This window comes from Nicotiana attenuata, chromosome 1, assembly GCF_001879085.1.
Source record: "Nicotiana attenuata strain UT chromosome 1, NIATTr2, whole genome shotgun sequence".
In the NCBI taxonomy this organism is placed as follows: Eukaryota; Viridiplantae; Streptophyta; class Magnoliopsida; order Solanales; family Solanaceae; genus Nicotiana; species Nicotiana attenuata.
In genome coordinates, this window is record NC_031989.1 from 24,521,212 (window position 1) to 24,537,655 (window position 16,444).

General features: G+C 37.8%; 2 protein-coding genes across 2 annotated transcripts; both read right to left on the reverse strand.

Annotated features, from left to right (window-relative positions):
• LOC109219315 (F-actin-capping protein subunit alpha) lies at nt 1,946–10,275 on the reverse strand. Its single transcript, XM_019383776.1, has 10 exons — nt 9,703–10,275; nt 9,419–9,534; nt 8,641–8,730; nt 6,939–7,003; nt 5,906–6,067; nt 4,894–4,972; nt 3,826–3,903; nt 2,846–2,920; nt 2,658–2,693; nt 1,946–2,474 (listed from the first exon to the last, which is right to left on the reverse strand). The coding sequence occupies exons 1-10, from the start codon at nt 9,824–9,826 to the stop codon at nt 2,367–2,369; spliced, it is 933 nt and encodes a 310-aa protein (XP_019239321.1). The 5' UTR covers nt 9,827–10,275; the 3' UTR covers nt 1,946–2,366.
• On the reverse strand, nt 11,687–14,868 carry LOC109219390 (tafazzin). The gene is made up of 7 exons (XM_019383870.1): nt 14,445–14,868; nt 13,621–13,739; nt 13,482–13,547; nt 13,189–13,386; nt 12,899–13,017; nt 12,486–12,591; nt 11,687–12,291 (listed from the first exon to the last, which is right to left on the reverse strand). The coding sequence occupies exons 1-7, from the start codon at nt 14,674–14,676 to the stop codon at nt 11,716–11,718; spliced, it is 1,416 nt and encodes a 471-aa protein (XP_019239415.1). The 5' UTR covers nt 14,677–14,868; the 3' UTR covers nt 11,687–11,715.

The window sequence follows — 16,444 nt, forward strand, 5'->3', positions numbered from 1 at the left end:
ATCCATATGTTCACACTTGGACAGATTCGAAAATTAAACTAGCAAACTGGAAGTCTTAACAAACAATATAAAATAGTTGTAGCATCGGCAGTCAATATCCGATCTCGGATTAATATCAGACCTTGCACCAATTTGAATTCTGTTTCTGGGCTCAAACACAAGGCCCAAGCAATTAGTGTTCAGCTTTGTAGCTGAACTTTGTACGAGATATTCTTTGTGGGCTTAGGGCCCTTCAATGGTGAGCCCAATCGCACAAGCAGCTCACTTCGCTGAGTCTAAATCCAGACTCACATCCTGTTGGGCTTTATCATTTTGGAATGGGTTTTAAGATTAATTCTTAATTGAAAATAGTACCGGGTTTGGGCTGTCCAAGTTAGGTAGCACCTTTGAATTAAGAGGTCTTCCTCTTGTTCAAATGTGGACTTGAGCTGGGAGCCTAAATTATTTTTAATAAATGGGAGTTCACAATACTGATTAATTAGGCCCTTTTTAGAAACTAATTCAATAGAAAATAATAGTCCCTTTTAGGATGACCTTTTTTAAAACAAGATGTGCCGCGCCACACAAAAATTCATAAATTGCGTGGTTCTCTTTAAATGTTATATTAAAACACGTAGAATTCGGGACGCGCCGTTTAGCGAATTTCACGGCTTCCCTCAAAGTTAATAAGACGCTAGCCACTGTAGGCGTGCTTTTAATAATTTTACCTTCTTAAACTCGGATGTGCATTTTGCGCAACCCAAATCCAAATCCTAAAGCGTTGAATAAGAGGTGTTGAGGATCCGGGTGCATTTCATGTGACGTGATCCAAAAGCACGCTCTTAAACGGCGTTCACTTCCGTAAAAAGTAAATAAAAGCGGTAAATAATTTATAAAATTGCACTATAGGTTTGAATATGTATAAAATCAGAATTTTAGCCATTTATAATAATTTAAGCGACCGTGCTAGAACCACGGGATCCGGGGGTGCCTAACACCTTCCCTCGGGTCAACAGAATTCCTTATTCAGAATTTCTGGTTCGCAGACTCCAATTGGGAAGTCGAATTTTTCCTCGATTTGGGATTTAAATTAAACCGGTGACTTGGGACACCAAAAGCCAATCCTATCCCAAGTGGCGACTCTAAGAAATAAATAAATAATCCCATTTCGAATAATGTCACTTTAAATGGAAAAACTCCCTTATACATTATCCTTCGGGGTAGGTGTGTAAAAAGGAGGTGTGACAGAAATTAAGAGGGAATGTGTTATTAACAATTTATCACTGTTTAATTATTACTCTATGAATAAGCCTAAAAAATATCTATGTCATATCAGTAAGTTAAAATCCATAATATTGTTGAAGAGACAAATTGAAATTAAAATCCATAATAATTTATAGGGTTTTGTAAGTAGACCTTAGCATAACAAGTCCGTTATCGTCCAGCGGTTAGGATATCTGGCTTTCACCAGGAGACCCGGGTTCGATTCCCGGTAACGGAATTCTTTTATAACCTTTCAACCTTTTCGCTTTTCAAAGTTTCAGCCGGCCATCAACGAAAAGAGAAGTGAAAGCCATCCATCACGAATGAAAAGGAAAAGTATTTTCTTATGCAATCTCTAATCATTAGTGAACAATTTCGCACGAATTTAAGGTTTCATTTGGTGTAAATTGATACAAGTTGTTACTGTCGGTCACACTATTCACCCAATGTTTGATCATACAATTACAACGGATCATGCTATAATTAATACTCAAGCAGGTACTTTTTAACCGGTTAAAGGTTCAAATGTTCAGGGAAGTCGCATAATTAGGTTATTCTTACCAAGGAAACACAAATTTGTATACAACAACAGCAACTACTACTTACAACGCCTCAATATCAAACGAAGTTGGGGTTGACAATGTGAACCCCCACTTCTTTCTTTACGCCCAACTCACATCATCAAGCCAAGCACAAATCTGTATGATCCAACAAAATCTTAAAAGGGACAGCTTAAATAAAATCAAAACAAAGTTCGAACAATTTGATGGTTGGACTCGCCTCGACCTTTCAGACGCTTGAAAAAAGTACATTAACAAGAGTAATTCTTTACCAGCATGTTCACAGTCATTCCAAGGGAAAAAACCGTGAAGACTTCTAATTCATTACTTTACAGCTCTTCACAGCATACACAACTCTCTCAGGCCAACTGGCATATGAACAACTAAGGAACAATTCCCACATTAACAACCATGGTAAAAAGGCAAAAAATGAAGATCCCTCTCAAAGAAATACAATAGGGAGAAGACGACAAAGAGCCGGAGATGGCAATCTCAAGTAAACTCGCTTGTCATATCAATAATGGTGTATACATGTTCAGCCTGTATAGAAGGCATGAAACATTTCTATTTTCCAATTCCAAGTTCTTTTTCAATGTCCCTTGTAAGGCTAAATTGCGCAGTGTTGTGCCATGGGAACAACGTACGAGTAACAGGAAGCTTCCTCCGCAAGTCCTGCAAAAGATAAAGATTTATTTATTTGCTTCCTTTTCATGGTGCAAGGTGGTGAGGGATGTTTCTCCCAGCTAAGACATAGTGAGAATACATGACTGCTGTGAGATTGTAGCGATAAGCCCTCATGCGTCTTTTCATGTAAAATATTTGAACATGTTAGAGGTTTTGAAGTTGAAGGAGTACCTTGAAAGTGGTATCAGGCAATTTCAAGTAAGATGTCTGCCAGTAAAAGGGCTATCAGTAACTTGGGACAAAAGACAAAATAACAGCAATGGTGACTTAATAGAAAAGTGGTAGAAGAGTGGGGACAGGGGGAGTGTTAGATGATGTGATAGAAAGGGTGGAGGATGATGTAGGAACAACGTAACAACCTGAAGAGATGCCAGATACTCAGTCTCATGGTGGCGAATAATGTTAACCAAGGAAATTGCAGAATCATCTGGGGACTAAGAAAGACACCACAAAATTAGAATAATTCAAACTTAAATTGTTGTAAAATGTAAACTGAAATTACAAGATAGTAATCAAAATTTTATTTCTTCGCCATACATATGATGTCTAATGAGATTGTTCAAGGAAGAAACTTTTGCTTTAGCTAGACCTTCAACTTTTTACACTAGTTACACAAACGAACAGGAATTCCAGAAACAGTTCTCACTTTTTATTCTTTCTGGCTGTTTGACCATGCTACTTTTTTTCTTTCCCTGTATGATTCCCAATAAGATTATTCAACGAAAAAGGTTTTGTTTTTAGCTTAACCTTTTCCAACAATAGACCAGCAAAAGATAGGATTTCCAGAAACTGTTATGTCTCATCCTTTATTCTTTTGGTTGTCTTAACTCTTAACATGCTAATCATGGTAAATGAAAGAAAAATTATGAATAGAAATCATATCCGGAGTCTGTTATACTGCTAAGTTGGATAGTAATGCTTATAATTTTGCTCTAGAAATGGTAATCTGAAAACAATAAATGCCAAATATTAACCGAATTCCTTGTTAGAAACTATTATCAACATCCGTGGTCTCACATTGCAGAACGGAGGTGATAGCTGATACGGAGACCGCCCTTACAATTCTTTGAGAAAATTTATCATGATTTATTGCGAAAAGATTTAAACTCTCACTGCATTCTCCGAGTACCTCACAAGGCATCAATCTAAAGTCTCTACACGCTGTTCAGTGGTGTTAACACTTAACACTGGCTCAGAAACAAACAAAAGAAAGAAACAAAAGAAGTGGCGCAACCTACAGTAGAGAACAGCTTCTGTATCCTTATGAGTTATGACCGGGAAAAGGATACTGACGACAATAAAGAAAAGAGAAGTTCATTGACGAGCAATAGTCACTTACCTGAATTAATGTTGTGTCCTTACATTCATGTTGTGCATCTAACTGCACATTTCCCTCTTCAAAGTAGTGGGCGCCAACCTGAATTGAGAGCAGGGAAAGGATATACAAGTTTGAATACTGAAGCTTTTGATACAACAAAAAAGCAACAACTACCCTCACCCCTAAACTGGCAACCTAAGTTGCTCGGACTCGGATGCAGGTGTTCGATACGGGTGCAAATCTAGAGGTCGGGTCCTTCATTATCTAAATATTAAGATTTGGGGATATGGATCCTGATACGGATATGGGTACGGGGATTCGGCTAAAAATAATTCAAATATCTAAAAAAAGTGTTATAAAAATATGTCTAACTTATGAGACATTATGTGAAAAACTTATAAGGTATTCCGAGAAGGAGAAAATATTGATCAAGAGGAGAATCCAAGAAGGAGATAAAAGGAAATGTACTAACATAAAAAATTCTATATACAAGGTATTCCATTTTCTTCAATTTCACCCTAGCTTTTATTTTGATTTCATAATTCGTAGTATCTGTCCCGAATTTCTCCGTCGATTTTGGTCGAAGTGCCCAAAATCGGTTGACCAAATCCGGTAAGGATCCCACACCCACACCCACGTCGTGTCGACACTGGTACGACATCGAAAGTGAAGAGTCCGAGCAACTTAGCTGGCAACAGCAGGGGTCGGCTCAATCCAACAATAACTAAACATCAATATTTAAGATTTTAACTTTTTTATGACGGTGGTCGGATGGTGCCCAACCCAGCTTGCACGCACCTCGACTATTCCACCAGGTACCTGCTACCTCCCACTAGCACAGGTGCCGGGTAGCTCTGCCCACCAAGACTTAGGATGATGGGAAGAAATCACCTAGTGTGTTTCTACCTCCACTGAGATTTGAACATGAGATCTCAGGATCTTCTCCGACATCATCAACTAGTAGGCCGCATAGAAAAATAAATTAGTACTGATGTCTAACTTCATGCGTGAAAATCGGTGAAGCCAAAAACAAAGATGAGGAAACCAAAAGGCAAACACTATATTCTCAAATTATTAATGAACGTATACCTGCATCTTCCCTCTCACTTCTACAGATTGAATTTCATCCTTGAATTCAATATTCCATATTGATCGCCAGCTTCCATTGCTACAGAAGATGCAGATAGCATTAGGTTCTTTAGACATGCTATAAGAAGATGTATGTTGACTCAAGTGAGTTAGACGTGCTATAACAAGATACCATCGACGCAAGTGACAAGTGTGCTATAGAGACGAGATGAAGAATAGGCAACAGTCAACAGACATCCCTCATTCTTTGTTTATCCCAACTTTTGTAAACCAACCTAGAGCATACTGACACTTTTGTAATTGAGAAGTGAATGAAGCTTATATCTTAAAAGCACCCATAGATTTAACATGTAAATGGCATGTGTTCTAGCAAATTCAACACATTGAGACATAGTAATTACTGGGAGTTAACAAGAAATGAAAATTCTGCTTCTATCCAGACAGACTACAACCAAAGGAGGACAAGATGTCTTAGAAGAATAACCTATGGTCATTGCAAATTCATAATAAGAAGGATTGGGAACTCTATTTTACAAATTTTAACTGAAAAAGCAAGCTTTACTGACGACAGATCTTTAGCGAAGACACATAATGGAGGCAAATTGGTGGTTTAAGACAAAGTTGGCTATCAACGACGAAAGCTGGCCTTAATGTATTTCTCACCTTGGAATCAGAGACATCACCTTATAGGTTTTCCAGGTAAAACCTATTTAAAATTGCCCAATCATTACTAACATGCATCACACATTTTATACGACTGCCATTTAACAAATACTCATGTTGCAAAGGACTCACACCTTCAGACCACATAACAGCATATCCTTTGGTTCATCTTTGAGGATTGGATATATACAGAAACAGGAATACATGATCTCAGACGGTTACAAATTACTCTCGAAAATGCACCACGTCGTGATGTGTCACAAATTTACAAGTATCGTAGAAATGATCAAAATCAAAGAGAGGGTCGCACATATAAGTCAGAGTTAGAGTTCTGATAAATCTAACACACCAGAAATTCTGAGGACTATGCCTAGCAGCTGAAATCACCACAACGAGTTCAAAGTCAGATCCTGGATCTTCCACATCCTTTCCTTTGGTACAGTAAACTGAACAGATTCCTTTAGGATACGCTTCACTCACATACTTCATAATTTCTGCATCCATGGCAGACCTACACAAGAAATATCATGACTAGGAGAATTTGGCAAGCAATGGTAATAACAAAGTCATTGCTCAGAAACAAAGCCCCTAATGAAGAAGAATAACATACCATGTAAAGAAGGGAACTATTCACATAAAACAAAGACATGATCAACATAATCTGCATGTTAAGCGTTAGGAATTATTGAAGAATTTATTGCTCCCTCAGAATCTCATCTTTTTAGACTCTTAAGGTCTCCTAACAATACCAAATTTAGGTGTTATGCTGCCATCTTAGTATCCGACGCTGATGCCATTATCCATTACTTTGGAAACATTTGTTCCTCGCAGATAAAGTTGAGCGGAAAGGTAAACCAATGTATTATGAGTCAGATTCTTACTGGAATAAACATGCACGTGAATCATGATGAAGGATAAATTATTAACACTTGAACTGCAGATTACTAAGAATATTTCTAAAGAAAAGACACAGAAAGTAATGTTGAAGCTGAGAGAAGAAATGGTATTGATTGAGAGGAGCAGTAATTAAGGAGATATACCTAAAATATTTATTTTCAGACTGCTTTCTGTAAGCACTGACCAAATCACGCAGCTTTTCTTCCAATTAAGCAGGAAAAGAACACTTCCACAAGAAATGCAAATGTCATAGCATATAAATTTGCTCTAGGTTAAACTACATTCACAACTATGCATTTGAGCATCATCTCGTTGAGCATGGTACAAAGATAAGCTCAATTAGGTGAAGTAATTGCATTGTCATAACAACATAGAAAAAATTTCAACTCAATGGTTATAAACAGAATATAGAGTGTAACTAAAAAGGGAAGCAAAACCACAGATGTTAAAACCGAGAAATGTATGTGATACAAACAGAAGCTTACCTATACTCTTCCACGAAAGCAGATGGAAGTTCTTCATCTCTTGCTGGCCTAACTTCTTTACAGGCCTAGCACACATACATAACATGAACTTACAATGTCACACATAGTATTACTCGACACCAATAAACTAGGAAAAAAGAAAAGAACAGGAAATACAACTGAACTTCATAACCTTTGAATAATGAGTAAACTCATGCACTTGTTATATCAACAGAGACTTAATTCACTTTACCAATCTATTTGCATTACTCCATCACATTAACAAGCATAGAAAAGAAATGCATGTTATGTGAAGTTCATAACTCTTGAGTAATGAGGATTAATATAAAACCGTGGACAAGTTATATAGAGGAGCCTTCTTTCACTTAAAATTGGCATCACTCCATCACATTAACAAGAATAGAACGGAAATGCATGTTATGCGAAGTTCATAACTATTGAGTAACGACGATAATCATGGACTTGCTATATCAAAGCACATTTTTCAAGTTTACAGTATCTTCATTCATCATAGCCACTTCCATCATATAAACAAATTTAACAGTTAACACAACTCCTCTGGTTCTTTTGTTCTTTGTCTCAATGCCTGAATGTGTTTAATAATTCAAGTTCCAATCAGCCAGAAGATGTTAAAAGAACTAAACTATAGATAAATAAATATGAGCATAAAACCAGATTATGTGGAGATATTTAATGCACAGCATAAAAACAAGCATACCAAAGCACTATATGAAGCATCACTTTCTCCTTTTCTCTCTTTGTCTTGTTCTTTTTACTTTTATTTTTCCTTTCTTTTAGAATAAGCACATTTTTGGATATCATCCTACCATTCTAACAGTTTCTAACTTCTACAAGGTTGTTTATGTCTGTCCATATTATTTTGCTTTTGTGAATTACTTTCTAAACTAAATACTTATCCTTTACAAACCTAGCATCCATACCTTCCTCTTCTACAGACCCCCCCCACCCCCCCCCCCCCCCAATCAAACAAAAAAAAACCTTTTCTTTGTCACTTAAGCTGATCATTTATTAAGTTATATCTTCTCAGCTGATAGGAGATATGAGGGTGGACCTTGTACAATTAGAAAAAAGAAAAGATAATAGAAGTCATAAAAGGATTCCCTTCATTAGAAACTTTAAACTTATATATCATGTAGTTATTGAGGACATTAAAAGACTCAACGGAAAAGGTAAATGTCGTCTTCCTTTACAAAGACTTCTTCCTTTCCCCTTCATTTGAGGATAAATTGCAGCACCACTCTTGGTGCTTTTGTGTTTTAGGCCAAAAAGCGACACTAGCCTTCTATCTTGGTTAGGGGAGTTAGCTTCTTTAAACCCGCATGCGAATTAGCCTGCATAAATCAACTAGAAAAGTAAAATTGGAAGTCTTGTCCCCCAACCCCAAAACCCCGTGTGGCTTTATTTCTACTTCTGCAATAAGAAGAAAGTCAAACACTAGATTGTCAATGTAGATCTTAGTAAATAGTTTCGATTGTTTTGCACTTGCAAGGTGGCTTGTGGGTGGCACATGGGAGTTGTTGTATATCTGTTATTGGTATAGGCAATTGGCACCTCTTTGGTGGCTCATCCAATGAAAACTTATAATCTTATCAACAAGATGAATGTCAAAACACCAGATAGTAAAAAATTCAACTAAATCCAAAAGTTACGTTTAGCATTATATACTAACTAAACAACGTACTTGCTTGACATGGTCGACTATGGCAACCTGGGCAGTGCGAGGATCAAGATACTCATCCTTATCAACCTCACCAAAAGATGTAACCAATACCTGCAAATGCAGTGAGCAGCAACTTTACATAGCAAGATAATAAAAATATCTGCCAATGGTCATTACTACATCCATGAAGCATTTTATTGTCTTTTTAGAAGAGCGGAACAAAATCTTAGACTTCATAAAGAACAGTTCGTTGGAAAATGTTTTTTCTTCTTTTGATTATTGAAAAGTGGTGGAAATTCCCTCTATACAAGTGGTGTACAAATGTAGAGAACCTATACATAAACATGCAGCTCAACAAACAACACAATTCTTTCGTATATAGCATTGCCGAGTACCATGGAATATATCTCTATCCTAAAAGCCTTATTTGGAGCATTACTAGAGAAATCTTATTTCTTTAATGGACAATAAGACAAATGATTTTCTCATGCATAACTTTTATCGTTCCCTTCAGTCTTTCAACTTTCTAACCTTCAACTAATGAAAACTACAACACAGTACAATAAGTATTGCTTACAAAATATTTCATTTTTAAACCTTCAACAACTTAGCTAAACTTCATTCACAAATCTTCAACCACTGAAAACCATCAAAAGCTAAAATTATCAAATTGAAGGACACGATTAGCCTAAATTACATTCTTAAAGATCCAACAAACTGCAAACTAAAAGAAAGCAAGAGAGAGAGAGAGAGAGAGAGAGAGAGAGAGAGAGAGAGAGAGAGAGAGAGAGACACTTACATCGCCACTTCTGTTAGGCAATTCGAGACAAATCAAGTGAGATTTGTTGTAAGAAGGGAATGCCTCCTCAGCCGCTTTCCTATATACATTCTCGTCTTTCAAAATAGCTCTAACATCTGTAAATCAAACCGAATAAAACTCAAAACTCAAAAAAAAAAAAAAAAAAAGAAAAAACAATAAACCGCCGATCGCAAACGAAGACCAATGCGGTTACAATTTCAATCACGAAAAAACCTTCAAAACTAAAAATCCGCAAACGAAAGAGAAGAAAAGAAGAAAATGACCTTTGGCGACGTACTGAATTTCGCCGGCGGGGGAGTTAAGAAGGAACCATTTGGCAATCTCAATTTTCTGTTCAACGGTGAGTTCAGTTTCTGATTCCAGAGAATCTTCCTCTTCTTCTAACATTTTTGCAATCTTATTACTAACAGATATTCTTCCCCATTGAATTCAATGAAGATACCATTAACCCACCAGAGTCGCTCTCTTTTCTTTTGTAATGTAATTTCAGTGGAGTTACCACTTTTTTAATTTTCCATTTTTGTCCCTGCTGCTACCCCGGATATAAATCTGTAAAGGGAAAGCTGAGGTGACTGTGGGGTCTCATTTGAGTTTGATTGTTCAGAGCACCGTCGGATGGATGTTTTGTTGCTCTTTCAGGTAATTTTAACCGTTGGATTAGTTCTTTCAGAAATATATTCCGTTGCAACTTATGGCCAATTTGATCTTTCATGAGATAACATCCACAATAAATGATACTATTCATCATATTCAAATTGATTGATGAACTCTTTTTCTAATACATTGTAAGATAATTTCAGATTTTTTCTACAAAATTTCTCGAACAAATAATAGTCCTAGTTGAGTTAGCCTAACTTTTCAATTTAATATAACATTTTGATCCGTTGATTTACATTATTTTAACCCAGAAGTTTGAAAAATTTTATTTTGTGCCTCACACAACTTACACTAGTTGTATGAGGCCTCTTTTTTGTCTCACAACTGTATGGGTCCCAGGATTTTGTGGACCCAAATGTGTAAAATATGGGTCGACAAATATGTGAGATAAAAAAAGGCCTCATACAATTAGTGTAAGTTGTGTGAAACACAAAATAAAATCACTCCTAGAAGTTTCAAGAGTCAATTTGGCTTCAACCAGTAGGAAGCATTACGGTACTAAATAGTGACAGGTGACCACACTCCATAGGACCCCAAAGTGGCAGAAACTCGAAAGATAACGTCCAAACTTGAACAAGAAGGCCAAATGAAAAGAATAATCAAGGCCTACCTTGACACAACAGATCATACAAACCTTCATCGGAAAGGGATGGATTTGCAGAGGGACCATAAACCATATCACACATTACCCCATGTTGATCAAAATATCATTTTTAGCGAATCGTCCGACAAGATATTTTAATTTAATACAGTATTAATAAGTTTTAAGTATCTTGGGTCTATTATTCAGGGAATGGGGAGATTGGTGAAGCTGCCACACACGTATTGGGGCGGGATGGATGATAGAGACTCGCTTCCGGTATTTTGTGTGACAAGAATGTGCCACCGAAACTTAGAGGTAAGTTCTACAGAGTGGTGGTCAGACCAACGATGTTGTATGGGACTGTGTGTTGGCCAGTCAAGATCGCTCATGTTCAGAAGATGAAGGTAGCAGAGATGAGTATGTTGAGATGGATGTGCGGACACACCAGGTTAGTTAGGATCAGAAATGAGGTTATTGGCAACAAGGTGGGTGTGGCTTCTATTGAGGACAAGATGCGGGAAGCACGACTTAGGTGGTTTGGTCATGTGAGGAGGAGGAGCACAGACGCCCCGTTGAGGAGGTGTGAGAGGTTGACATTGGAGGTCCTACGGAGAGATAGAGGTAGGCCAAATAAGAGGTAGGGAGAGGTGATTAGGCAAGACATGGCGCAGATTCAGCTGACCGAGGACACGAAACTTGATATGGAAGTAGAGTAGGTAGTCTAGAGTGTTCATAGTAGTATTGGCACGCACTCTCGCTTTCTGTTGGTAGTAGATTTTTATGGATAACTGTTATTTTCTTTCATTGTTGATCACCTTACTATCTGGTTATTTTTATTCTGCTTTTATATGGCTTCTTGGTACTGCAACCTCTCTATACACCCTCCCCAGACCCCACGGTGTGGGATATTACTGGGTATGTTGTTGTTGTATTAATAATTTTATTCTAGAGTATAATTTAGCGAGTTATAATAGTGTATAAAAAAAACTGTATGCGGCACAGACCAATGTACACCAAAACCAGTTAAACTCTTCCTTTAAAGTACAATCTCCCGGTTACAAACCTGACTCTCATACATCGGCATCCAAAAGTTGTTCCAAGCCTCCAATGGGCCAATTTCTTCTGTGTTCCAAAAATTTTCTTTTACCCTACTATTAACTAAACATCGAGCAGAAAATAGCATTAATTCGGTTGAGTCCATGTAACCTCTCATCCTCGACACAATTCCATTTTCCCTAGAGAAGCCCAACCTAAAGTACCTATCCTGACTATTTTCCTCCACCTGCTTCTCAAGTAATGTCTGCTCACTAATAGGTTCTTGTCTTGGAGGAGAGACATGATCCTCCTCGATGCTCAAGTAATTGTCCATGCCGAGAGCTTCCCAGTCAATCTGCTGCACAATCCCAGCAGCTCGTTCACCAACACGGTCATAGTATTGTGATTGTAGTGCTTCCTGGACAGCAAGTTTATCGACTTGGGCCTTAAGCATCTGTAGTCGATCACCAATTCTTGTTGACACAGCATCATATAATTTTCCTCTTGGCATATTATCCTTTTCTTCCGCAGCAAGCAAGTCATCAAACTCGATGGGATCACCAACAAGAACAGTCACCTGCAGTTTTTACAGCTCATGAAGAGTATACTAGGAAATATAAATCATAACTACCAGGAAATGAAAATGTATGAAAGTAGAGAGCAATTTGTAATAGGTTTAACCTCTTTACTTGCCCTACTCTCTACTATAAATATTGGCACACCATATATGTAGCTGCACTACTCACCACCCTCAAAATAAAAAATACATACCGTCTTTCCAATCCTGGGAAGCTTGGCACCTACAGGCATGATGTCTTGCATTCCAGTATGCACAAATGGCACGACTATTGGCACATTGTCGGCATCAAGAACCAATCTATTAAGGACAAAGAACAACATGTTTAAACATGAATGTAATTAAATAACCCACCGGGGGGGGGGGGGGGGGGTCTGCTTCATTCAATAGCAGCGGGAAAACGAGGGGCTAATCCACAGAGAAAAAAAAGCTGTCTAATTCTGGCCCCTGGTTTCTGTATAGTTCTATCAATACATTGTCTCTTGGTCTTTTTCTTCTCCAAATATAAAATTATTAAACCACTGAACTGGTATCCTTATTGATATCAACTTACCTACTTAACGATAATAATCCAATTCACAACGTATTAATTAAAAAGAATGAGTACCTTCCGATGCCTCTCTTAATAGAACCCATAGTTTTGCCACCATCTCGAGAGCGACTACCTTCTGGGAATATGTGTACCCATCCACCACGGTTCAATTTTGAAATAGCCATGTCCATCCCCTGTGGTACATGCAGGAATAGACTGAACAATTAGCTGTAAACTCCACAGTTCTCTTTTACCATTTCAAAGAGAACATCTCAGACTGGAGAAGCGAGAAATATATACTGATGTATAAACAATTAGAATATTAGATCAACTTTATCTCAATAGCATCTCAGCAAAGAAAATACCTTCTGATATATACCGTCACCACGGGAAACTGGAAGAACTTTGACATGTTTGAAGAAGGCAGACATTGCTGGATTACGGAAACACCGATCAGTTGCACAAAGCGTCCATCTCAAATTTTGTGCATCCAACATAACACTGGGGGGAAGCAATGCAGCAATAACCAGTGGGTCATCCATAGCAGCTACATGATTGCTCACCTGAGTTCATTTAAACAGTAATATATCAAAAGGCATAATCAAGGGGTGCGAGGCTTAAAGGAAGGAACTATTAGTAACTCAGGAACATGACTTACTGTAATAAGAGGTTTATTCTCCGCTCGGTTGACCAGCACCTGATGTAATTTTTCTGCACCGTATACCTGCAAAAGTCATCTAGTTATTTCTCCCAATTAGGCAACAGCTGAAATAGTAACTCACTAAAGCTTTAGCTACCTGAACACGATTGAGACCATGCATAAACACATGACAAACATTTCCAAGCACAGGTACAGCCACAGCTTGAAGCATGCGAGTCAGAACTGAATCTGCTTCTGGATCAATATCCTTGCTAACTGCAGTCATAGGGATTCAGAATTATAACTACTTCGTGAGCTCCAATCCCCAAAGGTTAGCAAATACAAGTGAGGGATAGTTTAGTGGAAAGAACCTTCCAACTCATGAAGGACACACAAGTTAAAATTGAAAGGCAAGGTTTAACATATCGAAAGAACCCCAAAAAGTTGGATAAAATGCCCTAAATTCATCAAAGGTAGATAAATATTGGTACCAGGAGTAATTCTAGCAACTAATTTCAGTCGAGATAATTAACTTTCAAATCACATCTTTTAACAAATGAAGAAACCTGTTTGCTGTGTCAAGAAGGTAAACTCTAGCTCTGAGATTGGAATATAAGGGCAGAAAGCAGCTAAGGTAGCTGCTATTTAGGTTAGTAGATTTTCCCAATTTCTCCTTGCAAAGACCATGAGCTCATTAGATGTTAATTGATGGCATTCGTTACGTAAAGCATAATTTATTGCTTTAACAAGTTTTTGACAGTTGCAGTGCCACATTCCCTAATTTTTCAATTGTAAAACTAAAAACATTGTCAAAGTCCTTTTTTATTTAGTCGAACTATTTTGCAAATCCTAGATATGAAAAATCGGCATATAGATTTTCCACGTAGCATAACTGATGATGTTAACGAACAGGAAGATAGATCAAATTAGATGCGGTTGTGTCACATTATGTTTTACAAATTCGTATAATGTTGAACTGACCTGTTTTACGATGATAGAAAGTGGAAGAAGAAGGGAGAGCATCTCTACGGAAATCGCTGAAGCGCTGGACCCATCGTTCGACGGTAGATGAGAAGTAGCCGTCAGATATCAAAGGACGGCGACGGTGATGATCGACGGCGACCCTAAGGCGGTCTCTTAGACGAAGCTGCAGGGACCGTGCCCTATCTTTCCACAGATCCGCTCCAGTTTCAATCCACCTCCCTGATACCATTCTCAATATTCACCTCTTATTATTATACGTATATATGTATGTGTTATTATATGAGTATTTTGGGTGGGTGGAGCAGTGAGGTTGATCCAAGCTTTATGCAGAGGGAGTAGAGAAGCGTGAGAGTAGCCTGATCGAAAAGAAAGGGTTTCGACTAGTAGGTTTGTTTTTCTTTTACTTAAGATGCGCAGGGTGGGTAGTGCGCATATCTTGCCCAAACGGATAATATTAGGAGTTCCTTAAATATCTTTTGTGGGTCCGCAAAGTCTACGTGGCAGATACTTTCGAGCTCGACAGGGCTTGACTTGTCGAGAGCGCCAGTGTTTTTATTCTAGAACAATCGCCTAAATTTCTTACGTATTAGGGAAGTTCCTATTTAGAGCCCGCTTGGATTAGCTGATTTGAAGAGTAACTTATAAGCATTTGATGCTGAAAAGTATTTTTAAGTGCTGAAAGTGATTTGATAAATAAGCAGTTACGTGTTTGGGTACAAGTGCTGATTTAATATGGAATGAAGAGACTGTTAGAAAATTTATTTGGGTTTGCGAAATAAAAAATATTATTAAGGATAACCTAGTAAACGTCATGGTCAAACTAAAAGTGCTTATAAGGTGAAAAGCCATAAGTTGGAGATGATCAACTTATGACTTATGGCTTATTTTAGCTTATAAGCACTTGACTTATAAGCACATTGAATGTTTACCAAACGCGTAGATAAGCCAAATTGTATTTATAAGTCAGTTTGACCAGCTTATAAGCTTAGCCAAACACCCTCTTAGTCTTATCTTTGTTAACATTATTCTATTAGTATTCCCTCCATCTCAAATTACTGATTCTAAAAATAGTTATCTCGAATTATTTATTATTTTAGAAGTTCAAGACAAACTTGTTTGACCAAAAAGTATGAAACCTTTTGTTAAACTAATTAAACAAGAGAATAATAGATAAATCCTAGTTAAACGTAATAAACTCTAGATCTGAACATGTTTATATGAGTGACGTGAAAGTGCCTTCAAACCAATTTCATTCAATGGGTATTAAATGATGCAGTTAAGAGTGAGTGAAAGAAAAATGATAAACAATGACTATATTATATGGCAATAAATGTAAATAGAGGGGAAGATTCACCCATTATTGAAGAGGGTGAAGGACTCTTTTCCCAAACAATGTTGAATGACACGAGCGTTAGAGAATATTGCACACTTTCTTGGATTTGATGGAAATGACAATAGAATCATTCACAAAAAGGTCGAATCGCTACTAAAAAAGGTTTCTTGTATTTTTCGTGAGTGCTTATCTTACAATTGTGTTCTTATCTCCCAAAAATGAATCCCCTCCCTTTCTCTCTCTTACTCTATATATCCTTGGGGAATATTCCCAAAGAACCCTAAAAGTACAACAGAGAGAATATCCAAGGGAATATTCCCTTTGAAAGTTCCAAGACTATACCAACCGTTACTTCCGTTCCTGCTACTCAACTTCGGCCCAGGTGTGCCACATGATAATTCGTTCTCGTTAATCACTGCTCGACCTCGACCAATCCCCCTACGCCGAGTTGTAATCGTCGTGATAATCGCCTCTTCATACCAGATTTTCTCGATCGAATTTTAGCCCATACAGTTAGTCCCTCCGCTTATCGAGGTCGTCTTTTGGTCGGCCTTGATGAGCGGACTTCATCAACCGCGGTATTGAGAAACTTGGACGGGGAGGTCGGGTAGTGGTAGTCGTGGCCGAGATGGTGATGTGACGCTTTGAGGGCTGCGCTTAATGA

Bases quoted from the DNA above. Each gene is read 5' to 3' on its own strand.
- LOC109219315 (XM_019383776.1), bottom strand. From the start codon at position 9,826: ATGTTAGAAGAAGAGGAAGATTCTCTGGAATCAGAAACTGAACTCACC. The intron at 8,731-9,418 runs GTAAGTGTCTCT...CTGCATTTGCAG, and splicing joins TGCCTAACAGAAGTGGCGAT to GTATTGGTTACATCTTTTGG. The intron at 2,475-2,657 runs GTACTCCTTCAA...TATCTTTTGCAG, and splicing joins TGCCTGATACCACTTTCAAG to GACTTGCGGAGGAAGCTTCC.
- LOC109219390 (XM_019383870.1), bottom strand. From the start codon at position 14,676: ATGGTATCAGGGAGGTGGATTGAAACTGGAGCGGATCTGTGGAAAGAT. The intron at 13,740-14,444 runs GTCAGTTCAACA...CTATGACTGCAG, and splicing joins TTTCTATCATCGTAAAACAG to TTAGCAAGGATATTGATCCA. The intron at 13,548-13,620 runs GTAGCTAAAGCT...TGACTTTTGCAG, and splicing joins ATGGTCTCAATCGTGTTCAG to GTATACGGTGCAGAAAAATT.